At 40.8% G+C, this 16,677-nt stretch overlaps 1 protein-coding gene across 1 annotated transcript in view; it reads right to left on the reverse strand.

Annotated features, from left to right (window-relative positions):
* RANBP17 (RAN binding protein 17) overlaps window positions 1–16,677 on the reverse strand; it is a 1,312,934-nt gene that overhangs the window by 1,229,263 nt on the left and 66,994 nt on the right. Inside the window, exon 6 of the mRNA XM_053718559.1 lies at window positions 14,253–14,357. Coding sequence (XP_053574534.1) covers window positions 14,253–14,357 — 105 coding nt within the window. The remainder of the gene's footprint in view (window positions 1–14,252; window positions 14,358–16,677) is intronic.

Below are 16,677 nucleotides of genomic sequence, written 5' to 3' on the forward strand. Positions count from 1 at the left end.
TAAAAAAGAACTAAGTTACAGAAAATAAAAAAATATTTACAAACATAAGAAAAATATTACAACAATTTTAAACTAATTACACCTACTCTAAGCCCCCTAATAAAATAACAAAGCCCCCCAAAATAAAAAATTCCCTACCCTATTCTAAATTAAAAAAGTTACAAGCTCTTTTACCTTACCAGCCCTGAACAGGGCCCTTTGCGGGGCATGCCCCAAGAATTTCAGCTCTTTTGCCTGTAAAAAAAAACATACAATACCCCCCCCCAACATTACAACCCACCACCCACATACCCCTAATCTAACCCAAACCCCCTTAAAGAAACCTAACACTAAGCCCCTGAAGATCTTCCTACCTTGTCTTCACCATACCAGGTTCACCGATCCGTCCTGGCTCCAACATCTTCATCCAACCCAAGCGGGGGTTGGCGATCCATAATCCGGTCCAGAAGAGGCTCCAAAGTCTTCCTCCTATCCGGCAAGAAGAGGACATCCGGACCGGCAAACATCTTCTCCAAGCGGCATCTTCGATCTTCTTCCATCCGGAGCGAAGCGGCAGGATCCTGAAGACATCCAGCGCGGAACATCCATCCGGACCGACGACTGAACGACGAATGACTGTTCCTTTAAGGGACGTCATCCAAGATGGCGTCCCTCGAATTCCGATTGGCTGATAGGATTCTATCAGCCAATCGGAATTAAGTTAGGAATTTTCTGATTGGCTGATGGAATCAGCCAATCAGAATCAAGTTCAATCCGATTGGCTGATCCAATCAGCCAATCAGATTGAGCTCGCATTCTATTGGCTGTTCCGATCAGCCAATAGAATGCGAGCTCAATCTGATTGGCTCATTGGATCGGCCAATCGGATTGAACTAGATTCTGATTGGCTGATTCCATCAGCCAATCAGAAAATTCCTACCTTAATTCCGATTGGCTGATAGAATCCTATCAGCCAATCGGAATTCGAGGGACGCCATCTTGGATGACGTCCCTTAAAGGAACAGTCATTCGTCGTTCAGTCGTCGGTCCGGATGGATGTTCCGCGCTGGATGTCTTCAGGATCCTGCCGCTTCGCTCCGGATGGAAGAAGATCGAAGATGCCGCTTGGAGAAGATGTTTGCCGGTCCGGATGTCCTCTTCTTGCCGGATAGGACGAAGACTTTGGAGCCTCTTCTGGACCGGATTATGGATCGCCAATCCCCGCTTGGGTTGGATGAAGATGTTGGAGCCAGGACGGATCGGTGATACCTGGATGGTGAAGACAAGGTAGGAAGATCTTCAGGGGCTTAGTGTTAGGTTTATTTAAGGGGGGTTTGGGTTAGATTAGGGGTATGTGGGTGGTGGGTTGTAATGTTGGGGGGGGGGGGTATTGTATGTTTTTTTTTACAGGCAAAAGAGCTGAACTTCTTGGGGCATGCCCCGCAAAGGGCCCTGTTCAGGGCTGGTAAGGTAAAAGAGCTTGTAACTTTTTTAATTTAGAATAGGGTAGGGAATTTTTTATTTTGGGGAGCTTTGTTATTTTATTAGGGGGCTTAGAGTAGGTGTAATTAGTTTAAAATTGTTGTAATATTTTTCTTATGTTTGTAAATATTTTTTTATTTTCTGTAACTTAGTTCTTTTTTATTTTTTGTACTTTAGCTAGTTTATTTAATTGTATTTATTTGTAGGAATTGTGTTTAATTAATTTATTGATAGTGTAGTGTTAGGTTAATTGTAGGTAATTGTAGGTAGTTTATTTAATTATTTTATTGATAGGGTAGTGTTAGGTTTAATTATAACTTAGGTTAGGATTTATTTTACAGGTAAATTTGTTATTATTTTAACTAGGTAACTATTAAATAGTTCTTAACTATTTAATAGCTATTGTACCTGGTTAAAATAATTACAAAGTTGCCTGTAAAATAAATATTAATCCTAAAATAGCTATAATATAATTATAATTTATATTGTAGCTATATTAGGGTTTATTTTACAGGTAAGTATTTAGCTTTAAATAGAAATAAGTTATTTAATAAGAGTTAATTTATTTCGTTAGATAAATATTATATTTAACTTAGGGGGGTGTTAGTGTTAGGGTTAGACTTAGCTTTAGGGGTTAATACATTTATTAGAATAGCGGTGAGCTCCGATCGGAAGATTAGGGGTTAATAATTGAAGTTAGGTGTCGGCGATGTTAGGGAGGGCAGATTAGGGGTTAATACTATTTATGATAGGGTTAGTGAGGCGGATTAGGGGTTAATAACTTTATTATAGTAGCGCTCAGGTCCGCTCGGCAGATTAGGGGTTAATAAGTGTAGGCAGGTGTCGGCGACGTTGTGGGGGGCAGGTTAGGGGTTAATAAATATAATCTAGGGGTCGGCGGTGTTAGGGGTAGCAGATTAGGGGTACATAGGGATAACGTAGGTGGCGGCGGTTTACGGAGCGGCAGATTAGGGGTTAATAATAATATGCAGGTGTCAGCGATAGCGGGGGCGGCAGATTAGGGGTTAATAAGTGTAAGGTTAGGGGTGTTTAGACTCGGGGTACATGTTAGAGTGTTAGGTGCAGACGTAGGAAGTGTTTCCCCATAGGAAACAATGGGGCTGCGTTAGGAGCTGAACGCTGCTTTTTTGCAGGTGTTAGGTTTTTTTTCAGCTCAAACAGCCCCATTGTTTCCTATGGGGGAATCGTGCACGAGCACGTTTTTGAGGCCGGCCGCGTCCGTAAGCAACTCTGGTATCGAGAGTTGCATTTGCGGTAAAAATGCTCTACGCTCCTTTTTTGGAGCCTAACGCAGCATTTGTTTGAACTCTCGATACCAGAGTTAATTTTATGGTGCGGCCAGAAAAAAGCCCGCGGAGCGTTAACAGCCCTTTTACCGCCAAACTCCAAATCTAGGCCTAATTTTGCATAGTAACATAATTAAAAGTCTAAATTAAAGGGGATAAGTAAACATGCAACAATGTTTGATTTCAAAACATTTTGACCCATTAACATTGTGGAATTCTATGTCACTATTAACAAAATATGTATACAACAATCTTTATGCTTGCACTTAAATAATACATTTTTAGGTTGAAACGAATGGATACCTGCATTTTTATGTACCTATCTTAGCGTGACCAAAAAAATCCGAAGTAGTAGTACCAGGAAAATTCATCTTAAATTAGATTTACTTCACTCAAAAAAGCTAGAAGAGCGATTAACATAAACCACCTTGGAGAGGCAATGGCTGCCAACATCCCAGATATAGTAGAGCAGAGCAAAATCTGAAGAACTCCCCTGTGTTAAACAAACAGAGGAATGACAGATACCTTAGAAGCAAGAGCAGCATTGGACTGATCAGAATGCATAAGATGATCCGATATCAACCAGCTTGCAAAAAATACACATATTAGTAGTAGGAAAGTGTTCAGAGGATCTAGCATTAACAGAAGTGGGGACAAAAACAGTATGCTCCATAATACATTAATAGGCAAGTAATGAGTAAATCAAGATACAAATAATGATTTAAATACATAACATTAAAGGCAGGATAAATAAAGTAACCTTACACCTAAATAAATCAGCTCTTGGAAGCAATGAGATCTTACCCCTTCATCAAAGACTAAAGCAAGCTTCAGGAGTATTAAAAATCAATAGAGAATCAGATGAACGCTAACCCCATGACCGGCCAAACATATAGACGTGCACAAAATACTAAAACAAAGCAAGCTAAAAACCTGGCATGTAAACGTAATTAACATAAAAAAAAAAAATTTAAAAAAACTGATGCGCATAATCACACAGATGCATGAAAAAAAATTACACACGTAATCAAGAAAACGCGTACAAAAAATAATATGCGCACCAACAAGCCGATACATAAAAAAACATGTGCATACAATCCAACAAGTGGAAAAATTGCATGCGCAAACATGCCGACATTTAAAAAATATATATATTTTAATACACCTCAAGGCCTACATAAGGTGAAATAAGGTACTTATAAACCCAAGCCTAAAATTCCTTTACAGAATGGTCCCAAGTTTATGACATACCCATAAGTGAGTACCTACTAATAGTCTTCATACTAAGCAGGTGCCAACAACAACCCCCACACTTACCTGATAGGAACCCATACTACTGGACTTACCATAAGCAGAGATAACTGCTTCCAGTAGATAGCCAATCCAGTGCAGGGTAGCGGCATGCTGATTGGTGACTACATTTAGCCACCAATCAGTAAGCGCTACCCAGGTGCTGAACCAAAAATGGTCTGGTTATTAAGCTTACATTTCTGCTTTTCAAATAAAGATACCAAGAGAACGAAGAAAATTAATAGGAGTAAAATAGAAAGTTGCTTAAAAACAGAATTTATGCTTACCTGATAAATTACTTTCTCTTGCGGTGTATCCAGTCCACAGATTCATCCTTTACTTGTGGGATATTCTCATTCCCTACAGGAAGTAGCAAAGAGAGCACACAGCAAAGTTGTCCATATAGCTCCCCCTCTAGCTCCACCCCCCAGTCATTCGACCAAAGGTTAGGAAGAAAAAGGAGAAACCATAGGGTGCAGTGGTGACTGTAGTTTAAACTAAAAAATTTTACCTGACTTAAATGCCAGGGCGGGCCATGGACTGGATACACCGCAAGAGAAAGTAATTTATCAGGTAAGCATAAATTCTGTTTTCTCTTGCAAGGTGTATCCAGTCCACGGATTCATCCTTTACTTGTGGGATACCAATACCAAAGCTTTAGGACACGGATGAAGGGAGGGAACAAGACAGGTACCTTAAACGGAAGGCACCACTGCTTGCAAAACCTTTCTCCCAAAAATAGCCTCCGAAGAAGCAAAAGTATTGAATTTGTAAAATTTGGCAAAAGTATGCAGTGAAGACCAAGTCGCTGCCTTACAAATCTGTTCAACAGAAGCCTCATTTTTGAAAGCCCATGTGGAAGCCACTGCTCTGGTAGAATGAGCAGTAATTCTTTCAGGAGGCTGCTGGCCAGTAGTCTCATAGGGCAAACGGATTATGCTTTTCAGCCAAAAGGAAAGAGAGGTAGCAGTCACTTTCTGACCTCTCCTCTTACCAGAATAGATAACAAACAAGGAAGATGTTTGTCTGAAATCCTTAGTTGCTTGTAAATAGAACTTTAAAGCACGAACTACATCAAGATTGTGTAATAGACGTTCCTTCTTCGAAGATGGATTAGGACACAGAGAAGGAACAACTATTTCCTGGTTAATATTCTTGTTAGAAATAACTTTAGGAAGAAAAACAGGCTTGGTACGCAAAACTACCTTATCTGCGTGGAACACCAGGTAAGGTGAATCACACTGTAAGGCAGATAATTCTGAAACTCTTTGAGCAGAAGAGATAGCTATCAAAAACAAAACTTTCCAAGATAACAACTTAATGTCTATGGAATGTAAAGGTTCAAATGGAACCCCTTGAAGAACTGAAAGAACTAGATTCAAACTCCATGGCGGAGCCACAGGTTTATAGACAGGCTTGATTCTGACTAAAGCCTGAGCAAACGCTTGAACGTCTGGTACCTCTGCCAGACGCTTGTGTAACAGGATAGACAAAGCAGATATTTGTCCTTTTAAGGAACTAGCTGACAATCCTTTCTCCAGTCCTTCTTGGAGAAAGGACAATATCCTGGGAATCCTAATCTTACTCCATGAGTAACCCTTGGATTCACACCAGCAAAGATATTTCTGCCATATCTTATGGTAGATTTTCCTGGTGACAGGCTTTCTAGCCTGAATCAGAGTATCTATAACTGACTCAGAGAACCCACGCTTTGATAGAATTAAGCGTTCAATCTCCAAGCAGTCAGACGTAGAGAAACTAAATTTGGATGCTTGAACGGACCCAGTATTAGAAGATCCTGCCTCATTGGCAGTGTCCATGGTGGGACAGATGACATATCCACTAGGTCTGCATACCAAGTCCTGCGTGGCCACGCAGGCGCTATCAGAATCACAGAAGCCTTCTCCTGCTTGATTCTGGCAACCAGACGCGGGAGGAGAGGAAACGGTGGAAAAACATAAGCCAGATTGAAGGACCAAGGCGCTGCTAGAGCATCTATCAATACCGCCTTGGGATCCCGGGACCTGGACCCGTAGAGAGGAAGTTTGGTGTTCTGACGGGACGCCATCAGATTCAACTCTGGGGTGCCCCATAGCCGAGTCAGCTGGGCAAATACCTCCGGGTGGAGTTCCCACTCCCCCGGGTGAAAAGTCTGACGACTTAGAAAATCCGCCTCCCAGTTGTCTACTCCTGGGATGTGAATTGCTGAGAGATGGCAGGAGTGATCCTCCGCCCACCTGATTATTTTGGTTACTTCCGTCATCGCTAGGGAACTCTTTGTTCCCCCCTGATGATTGACGTAAGCTACAGTCGTGATGTTGTCCGACTGAAATCTGATGAATTTGGCCGCCGCTAGTTGAGGCCATGCCTGAAGAGCGTTGAATATCGCCCTCAGTTCCAGAATGTTTATCGGGAGAAGAGTTTCTTCCCGAGACCATAAGCCCTGAGCTTTCAGGGAGTCCCAGACCGCACCCCAGCCTAACAGACTGGCGTTGGTCGTTACGATGATCCACTCTGGCCTGCAGAAACATATTACTTGAGACAGGTGATCTTGAGACAACCACCAGAGAAGAGAATCTCTGGTCTCCTGGTCCAACTGAATTTAAGGAGACAAATCTGCATAATCCCCATTCGACTGTTTGAGCATGCATAGTTGCAGTGGTCTGAGGTGTATCCGAGCAAAAGGGACTATGTCCATTGCCGCAACCATTAGTCCGATTGTCTCCATGCACTGAGCCACAGATGGCCGAGGAATGGAATAAAGAGCTCGGCAAGTAGTTAAGAGTTAGCTTTCTGACCTCCATCAGAAATATTTTCATTTCTACCGAGTCTATCAGGGTTCCTAGGAATGGAACTCTTGTGAGGGGGGAGAGAGAACTCTTTTTGATGTTCACCTTCCACCCGTGAGACCTCAGAAAGGCCAATACAATCTCCGTGTGAGACTTGGTTCTTTGGAAAGTTGACGCCTGAATTAAGATGTCGTCTAGGTAAGGCGCCACTGCTATGCCCCGCGGTCTTAGAACCGCCAGGAGGGACCCTAGCACCTTTGTGAAAATTCTGGGAGCAGTGGCCAACCCGAAAATGCTTGTCCAGAAAGGCGAACCTGAGAAACTGGTGATGATCTTTGTGGATAGGAATGTGCAGATACGCATCCTTTAGAACCACGGTAGTCATATATTGACCCTCCTGGATCATAGGTAAGATTGTCCGAATGGTCTCCATCTTGAATGATGGGACTCTGAGGAATTTGTTTAGAATTTTGAGATCCAGGATTGGTCTGAAAGTTCCCCCTTTTTTTGGGAACCACAAACAGTTTTGAGTAAAACCCCAGTCCTTGTTCTGCAATTGGAACTGGGTGGATCACTCCCATTGTATGTAGATCTTCTACACAGCGTAAAAACGCCTCTTTCTTTGTCTGATCTGTAGACAGACGAGAAATGTGGAACCTTCCCCTTGGAGGAGAGTCCTTGAATTCTAGAAGGTATCCCTGGGCTACAATCTCTAATGCCCAAGGATCGTGTACATCTCTTGTCCAGGCCTGAGCGAAGAGAGAGAGTCTGCCCCCTACTAGATCCGGTCCCGGATCGGGGGCTACCCCTTCATGCTGTCTTGGTGGCAGCTGCAGGCTTTTTGGCCTGTTTACCCTTATTCCAGCCCTGGTAAGGTTTCCAGTTTGCCTTGGGATGTGAAGCGTTACCCTCATGGCCTTTTCCCCCGGTGATATCTGAAATAATCTCTTTCAATTCAGGCCCGAATAGGGTCTTCCTTTGAAAGGAATGTTCAAAAACTTGGATTTAGATGACACATCGGCCGACCAGGACAATTGGTATGGTTGTGCGTTTAGCTAGTGTAGAAACAGCCCCCTCCACCTTAGGGACCATCTGCCACGAGTCCCGCATGGGGTCAGATATGGGGAACATTTTCTTAAAAACAGGAGGGGGGACAAAAGGGACACCTGGCCTATCTCACTCCCTAGTAACGATATCCGCAATCCTCTTAGGGACCGGAAACGCATCCATGTAAACAGGGACCTCTAGGTACTTGTCCATTTTACACAATTTCTCTGGGATCACCAAAGGGTCACAGTCATCCAGAGTAGCTAATACCTCCCTAAGTAAAACACGGAGGTGTTCTAGTTTAAATTTAAAAGCCAATGTATCTGAATCTGTCTGGGGAGGAATCCTTCCTGAATCAGAGACTTCTCCCTCAGACATCAAATCCCTCGCTCCCACTTCAGAGCGTTGTGAGGGTATATCGGATACGGCTACCAAAGCGTCAGAATGCTCATAATCTGTTCTTAAAACGGAGCTATCACGCTTTGCAGGTAACACGGGCCGTTTAGATAAGAAGGCTATAAGAGAATTATCCATGACTGCCGCTAAGTCTTGTAATGTAAAAGGGTTAGACGCACTAGAGGTACTAGGCGTCGCTTGCACGGGCGTAACTGGTTGTGACACTTGGGGAGAGGCAGACGGGCTACCCTCGTTACCTTCAGTCTGAGAATCATCTTGGGCCACATTCTTAAGTGCAACAATATGATCTTTAAAGTGTATAGACATATCAGTACAAGTGGGACACATTCTGAGAGGGGGTTCCACCATGGCTTCTAAACACATTGAACAAGGATTTTCCTTAGTGTCAGACATGTTTAACAGACTAGTAGAGTACACAAACAGGCTTGAAATCACTTTAATCAAATAAAAAACACAATTTGAAAAAAAACATTACTGTGCCTTTAAGAGATAAAAAAGAGCACACAATTTTACAAAACGGTGAAAAATGCAGCAATCTTTCTGAAATTTTCACAGTATGTAGCTAAAGCCTTAATAAGATTGCACCCTAAGTTTCAAAACGATTAACCCCTTAATTCCCAAACCGGAGCAGCCTAAAGCCAACACCTGGTTAAATCACTACAGCACCTTGCCACAGCCTTGCTGTGGCCCTACCTTCCCTTAGGGATCAGATTTGGGGGAATATAGCTTCTTTTAGGCCCTCAAACATCAGCAGGACCCTCCATGTGAAACAGCATGAACTTCTCTGCAATTCTAACTGTGCATCTGAGGCAATTAGGCCCCTCCCACTCTACTCCGGAGCTGTGAGGCCTAGTAAATCACTCCTAAGTGACTAAAAACAGCCATGTGGGTAATAACCCCAGCAAAAACCCAAAAGGGCTTTCAAAGTGTCTTGCAAAACGATTTTTCCTTAGCCAAACAATCGATTGCCCTGAATAAGTGTCAACCAGTATATTAGCCCTATTATGTAAGCATTCAATTCCTTACTAAGTCTGTGAACATAGCTTACCCTCCCCTCATGGGGATATTGTCAGTCCTTCTAGCATTATCTCAGTCTTCTCTAGAAATAAATGACTGAACATACCTTATTGCAGATCACCCTGCAAACTGTTCCTCCCAACTGAAGTTTTCTGGTACTCCTCAGTCCTGTGTGGGAACAGCAGTGGATTTTAGTTACAACATGCTAAAATAATTTTCCTCTCAGCAGAAATCTTCATCACTTTTCTGCTAGAGAGTAAATAGTACAAACCGGTACCATTTAAAATAACAAACTTTTGATTGAAGATAATAAAACTACAATTCTAACACCACATTCACTTTACACTCCCGAGAGAGACCCTAGTGCTTAGAGCCAGCACAGAGAATGACTGGGAGGTGGAGCTAGAGGGGGAGCTATAGGAACAGCTTTGCTGTGTGCTCTCTTTGCTACTTCCTGTAGGGAATGAGAATATCCCACAAGTAAAGGATGAATCCGTGGACTGGATACACCTTGCAAGAGAAATTGCTCTATCTGAATCATAGAAGAAAAAATTTGGGTTTCATATCCCTTTAATATAAACATGTTAAGGCTCTTACTACATTCAAATTATGAAGGGGTCTTTCCTTTAGATTTTAAAGAAATAGGCAAAGTGAAGGAACTACAATTTCCTGATTGATAGAAATTAGAACAAACAACCTTAGGTAAGAAATCAAATTTTGTTCGTAAAGCAGCCTTATCTTTGTGATATGAAAGATTAGATAACTCAAATATCCTTCTGGCTGATGAAATGGTTAGAATGAACAACACTCTCAAAGAAAGAAGGTATCTGCTGAATCCTAAGAACTAAATTTTAATTCCAAGGAGGAGAAAAGTACAAGTTAACAGGAAGAATCCTAACCAAGGCCTGCACAACGTTCTGAATGTTCGGGAGTTGCTCAACCTTTTAGAGAAAAAGAACTGATAAAGCTGAAATTTGACCCTTTAAAGAACTGGCAGATGTACCCTTATCTACACCTTTCTGCAAAGAATAGCAGAATTCTAGGAATTTGAAACAAATGTCAATTAAAATAATTATTTTCATACCAAGACAGTTAAACATTCCAAACCTTGTGATAATATTTTTCTAGTGACAGGTTTTCTGGATTGAATTAAGGTTTCCACAACCTTATCTGAAAAACACCTCTGTTTTAGAATCAGGCATTCAATCTGCAAGTCTAAGTTGAGAGAATTGACATTTTGATGATAAAGAGGACCTTGAAAAAGAAGGTTGTGCTTAAAGGAAGAAACCATGGGGGACAACTAGACATCAGAATTAGATCAGCAAACCAAGTTCTGCGCAGCCAGGTTGGAGCAATCAAAATAACTGACTATTGCTCCTGTTTGATCCAAGAGATCACTCTTGGAAGATGAACTGTTGGAGGAAATATGTAAGCAAGTTGAAATGACCAGGGAGCTGTTAGAGCATCTCCTTACTCTGATCATGGGTCGCTGGATCTTTTAATGTACCTGGGAAGTTTGTGGTTTAAACAAGAAGCTATCAGATCTACCTCTGGGAGACCCTATAGTTCAATTATCTGATCAAACACTTCTTGATGCAGGGCCCATTCCCCTTGATAAAGAGATTGACAAATCAGATAGTTTGCTCCCTAAGTCCTGACCCCTGGAATATGAATAGCTGAAAAGGTGCAATTATGTTTCTCTGCTCAAGGATGAATACAAGATACTTTAAAGTAAATTTTAAGTACATACCCCTATAAAGTGTGCAAAAAAGTATGCAAATTCAAGAGCCAATGCAAAATATCTGTCAGACATTGGTTCCCAAGTCCCCCCTAATGAATAAGCACCCATATATAGACATTAACCCTCAGTGACTGGCCATATCCTGTAATCTTCAAATCCCCTGGATGTGATGTTACATTACACAATGTACCTGCTGATACTCTGTGGACTATAAGAGTGCCAAAAAGTTCCATACTTACCTGTCCAGACCACTGCTTACCATCTTTGTGGAGTACCTTTAGTTCCAGCTGCATAAAGTACTGTGTTCAGTGGTTAGCTCATCCAATTCTGAGCATATTACAGCAGAGGATATAATGCAGGAGTATACAGACGACCCACAGAAGGAGGTTAAGGGACCAGTCACTGCAACAACTGTGGTAGGCTGTGATAAACTCATACAACGGAATTTATTATTGCACTGTCCCCTACTTCAGTCTCCCCTTTGATAATCTGCAGCAGTTCCCGGACGGGGAATATTGGGCCTCACATCCGCCTGAGAACCGTTAGCAGGAAGAAAAAAAATCAAAAGCACCTCATGTATTCACCCCCCCTCCTAGAAGGCAAAGATTTAGACTGGGATACCAGTGAGGTGGGAAGGATGGGGTGGTTTTGAAAGTTAGGGAATTTTTGCCTCCTAGTTTTAGGGATTGTCATCCGAGGCATAATGGTTTGTGAACCCTCACTACCTTATTAAAGAAAATTATTTTATCTATAACGATTCTTCATGCTCTACTTTGCAAATAGTATAATTCAAAGAGCTATTTAGTTGTACACATTACCATGCTACAAAGTTGGTAACCACTGTTTTGATGTAGTTGCATCTACACAGGTCCATTAATTATTGTTGTGTCCTAATGCACAATATCGTTTGTGGGTACACAACTGAAATAGGAAAATGCCAGACAGAAAGAAAATTTTAATGGGATACACCCCCTATCAGGCCCAGAGGAAACGTTGAGGGCAGCTTTGCTAATAAACATTTTATCTTGTAGTGGCATTGAAATATGTTTCTCCAAGGTTAACATCCAATAATGGCAAAATGTGAATGCTGAATAAAATAGTGATACACTTGTATAGCATACTTATGGAACTCTGAATAAGATGGACATATAGACAAATGCACAACAGTAATTGTCCATGGCAAAGCTTAGATTTACCTGTGAGGTATACTGTCACCATAAATGGTTTGATACTCATACCAATCAACACAATTCATAAAAATACAATGCCTAAAAAAGGCATTAAAAATGGGACATGAAACAGACATTTTTCTCTTTTAAATCTTTTATTGAGGTTATTAGTGAACATAACATCAAGATCTTATATTACAAGAGTTGCATATAACACATCAGACATTAAATTATAACGCCACTAAAGGCATATAGATATGTTCATTCTACCTCAGAGTCTAATAACAGAGAAACTTTTTACTTTAAACATTACTCTTTTACAAAAACGGGTCACTTTTGGGTGGAGTAACCCCCATGTGCGGGTTCCTGAGAGGAATAGGAGAAATTATCTCAAAACAAGGGCTCCAGCACCCAGTGCAGGGCGGTCCAGTCAGCTCACATGGCGAATTGTGATAATTAGGTATGTCTCTACTATTTACGGAGCAAACACTTGCAGAGATGGGCAGGATTTGCAAATCTCTTTGTTTTGGCGCGTGTTGAATAATTTGTGGCAGTTTCTTAGCATGTTCAAAAACTTCAAGAAGGGTCTGTTTAAGATCCTTAAAGTGATCTTCTATGCTTTTTAAGTCTGCGTTTTCCCATCTGTTCAGGGATTCCATGGCGCTGCAAGGTGAAGTCAAGAATCTTGAGACCAGCTTTCAGAGTGTAGTATGAGGTCTGGCTTATGTTGCCCAATTACCAGGGTAAGATGGAAGAGGAGGATTCTGCGGTCCTCGTCTCTAGGTCGGTAAATTATAATAAAAGTTATCAAGCCCTTTATAGTGCATCCATAAGAGACAGTTAAATTTAAGCTGTAGTTAATGAGAGGATGTTCCGGCGTACAGTTCCACTCTACTAGGAATGAGCAGTAAGTCAGTGCGAACACCACGGTGCTTTCCCAGATCAGGGCTGCATCATGTAGAAATGTTGCGTCGCAGCTTCCACTCCGCAAAAATGCCTAATTTAGTTGTCCCTGAGATCACAAACGTTTGTAGATGTAGAGTTATAAAGGTAATGTGTATTACTTTAGTCAGATTCTCAGAGAAAATAAAAATATTTTTGAATGCGAGTGGGAGCTTCAGGAGAAGACATCTGCTCTCTTCCAAGGTTAGCTCTGCCCCTGAAACAGACATTTTCTTTCATGATGCAGACAGAGTATACAATTTTAAACAACTCCCCAATTTACTTCTATTATATAATTTGCTTCATTCTCTTGGTATCTTTTGTTGAAAATACCTAGGAAGGTTCAGGAACTGGGAGCAAGCTGCTGATGTGTCTGCACATATATATCTCTTATCATTGACTTACTAATGACCTCAGCTAGCTCCCATTAGTGCATTGCTGCTCCTTCAATACAGGTTACCAATGGAAGAAAGAAAAATTGTTAATAGATGTTATTTGGAAAGTTGTTTAAAATTGTCTGCTCTACACCAAAATCATAAAAGAGAAATTGAGGTTTCATGTCCCTTTAAGTTTATTTTTAAATCCACAAATGACTATAAGGTCAAGGACAGTGATACTAATTTTATTTTAAGTTGGGATAACAATGATCTCCATCCACTGGCCGGATGATGATAATACATGGGTAAAATGCTGTTTTGAAGCACAAGGAGAATGCAAAATGGGATTAAAAAATGAAGTACTTCCAAAAAAACTGCATTGTACATTGCTATATTAACACCATCTAGGATTAAAGATAGAACACTGGAATAATACAACAACACAGCTTAAATATCTCAAAATAAAAATATTAAAAAAATAAACTAAGCAAAAATCATAGAAACAGTTTTACATAAAAAAACACCCATCCATGTATTATTTAAAAATGACATCATATTTTGAGATAATCACTTATTTTTCAAGTTCAGGGACTCTGAAACAAAGGTGCCCTATTTATAATAATCCACCTTTATATCCTTTAGCTTTATAGCAAGTAAAGGGACTGTATGCCTAATATTTTTATCTAACAACTCACCTCTTTTAAAAGAGAACATGCAAACAATAAGACCTCTTTAAGGGAAGAGTCACGGAATGAGGTAGCTATTTTACGATGCTTAGCAGAGGGTCTAGAATAATCCACCTATGAAAGATGAAACCACATTTAAATATATATAAAAAAATATAAACGTACACACTGTCAGAAACTCAGTATCAAGAATCTAAGCTCATGATTAAATGTTTAAAATTACTGAAAAATATAAAACAAAATACACCTAGCTGTGTATAGAGTTACTATAAAAAACATTTCCCCCTTATTTCCCCCCCTAAAAAAAATGTTAAAGGGACAATAAAGTCAAAATTAGTCTTTCATGATTTAGAAAGAACCCACAATATCCAATTTACTTCCATTTTCAAATTTAGCTTTGTTCTCAGGAGCTTGCATGTGTCTTTAGCATTCTATGACAACAGTGTTTGCAACTTTGTACAACATTACTACAAACACCACTCATAAAATGCTAAAGACACGTGCATGCTCCTGAGGTCCAAAGAGCCCACCTAGGCTTACTGTAAAACAAAAGATACCAAGAGAGCAAATCAAAATGTGATATTAGACATAAACAAGAAATATGCTTTAAATTGCATGCTCTAGCTAAATCATGAAAGTTTCAATTTGGCTTTACTGTCCCTTTAAACAGATACTGAAATGATCAGAAAGTGCATGCTTTCCCAAAGGATAGATTGCTCACTGGCTTATGAGCTCCCAAATATTTTAAATATGTTCATAAAAAACATAATTTATGCTTACCTGATAAATTATTTCTCTTGTAGTGTATTCAGTCCACGGATCATCCATTACTTATGGGATATATTCCCTTCCCAACAGGAAGTTGCAAGAGGATCACCCAAAGCAGAGCTGCTATATAGCTCCTCCCCTCACATGTCATATCCAGTCATTCGACCGAAACAAGACAAGAAAGGAGAAACCATAGGGTGCAGTGGTGACTGGAGTTTTAATTAAAATTTAGATCTGCCTTAAAAAAGACAGGGCGGGCTGTGGACTGAATACACTACAAGAGAAATAAATTTATCAGGTAAGCATAAATTATGTTTTCTCTTGTTAAGTGTATTCAGTCCACGGGTCATGCATTACTTATGGGATACCAATACCAAAGCTAAAGTACACAGATGATGGGAGGGACAAGGCAGGAACTTAAACGGAAGGAACCACTGCCTGTAGAACCTTTCTCCCAAAAACAGCCTCCGAAGAAGCAAAAGTGTCAAATTTGTAAAATTTTGAAAAGGTGTGAAGCGAAGACCAAGTCGCAGCCTTGCAAATCTGTTCAACAGAGGCCTCATTCTTAAAGGCCCAGGTGGAAGCCACAGCTCTAGTGGAATGAGCTGTAATTCTTTCAGGGGGCTGCTGTCCAGCAGTCTCATAGGCTAAACGTATTATGCTACGAAGCCAAAAGGAGAGAGAGGTTGCCGAAGCTTTTTGACCTCTCCTCTGTCCAGAGTAAACGACAAACAGGGAAGAAGTTTGACGAAAATCTTTAGTTGCCAGTAAATAGAACTTCAGGGCACGGACTACGTCCAGATTATGCAAACGTCGTTCCTTCTTTGAAGAAGGATTAGGACATAATGATGGAACAACAATCTCCTGATTGATATTCCTGTTAGAAACTACCTTGGGTAAAAACCCAGGTTTAGTACGCAGAACTACCTTGTCTGAATGGAAAATCAGATAAGGAGAATCACAATGTAAGGCAGATAACTCAGAGACTCTTCGAGCCGAGGAAATAGCTATCAAAACAGAACTTTCCAAGATAAAAGCTTAATATCAATGGAATGAAGGGGTTCAAACGGAACACCTTGAAGAACTTTAAGAACCAAGTTTAAGCTCCACGGCGGAGCAACAGTCTTAAACACAGGCTTAATCCTAGCCAAAGCCTGACAAAAAGCCTGGACGTCTGGAACTTCTGCCAGACGTTTGTGTAAAAGAATAGACAGAGCAGAAATCTGTCCCTTTAACGAACTAGTAGATAAGCCCTTTTCTAAACCCTCTTGTAGAAAGGACAATATCCTAGGAATCCTAACCTTACTCCATGAGTAACTCTTGGATTCGCACCAATATAAATATTTACGCGTAATCTTATGGTAAATTTTTCTGGTAACAGGCTTCCGTGCCTGTATTAAGGTATCAATAACTGACTCAGAGAAGCCAAGCTTTGATAGGATCAAGCGTTCAATCTCCATGCAGTCAGCCTCAGAGAAATTAGATTTGGATGGTTGAAGGAACCTTGTATTAGAAGGTCCTGCCTCAGAGGCAAAGACCATGGTGGACAGGACGACATGTCCACTAGGTCTGCATACCAGGTCCTGCATGGCCACGCAGGCGCTATCAGAATCACTGATGCTCTCTCCTGTTTGATCTTGGCAATCAGTCGAGGCAGCAGCGGAAA

Source organism: Bombina bombina, chromosome 6, assembly GCF_027579735.1.
Source record: "Bombina bombina isolate aBomBom1 chromosome 6, aBomBom1.pri, whole genome shotgun sequence".
Classification (NCBI taxonomy): Eukaryota; Metazoa; Chordata; class Amphibia; order Anura; family Bombinatoridae; genus Bombina; species Bombina bombina.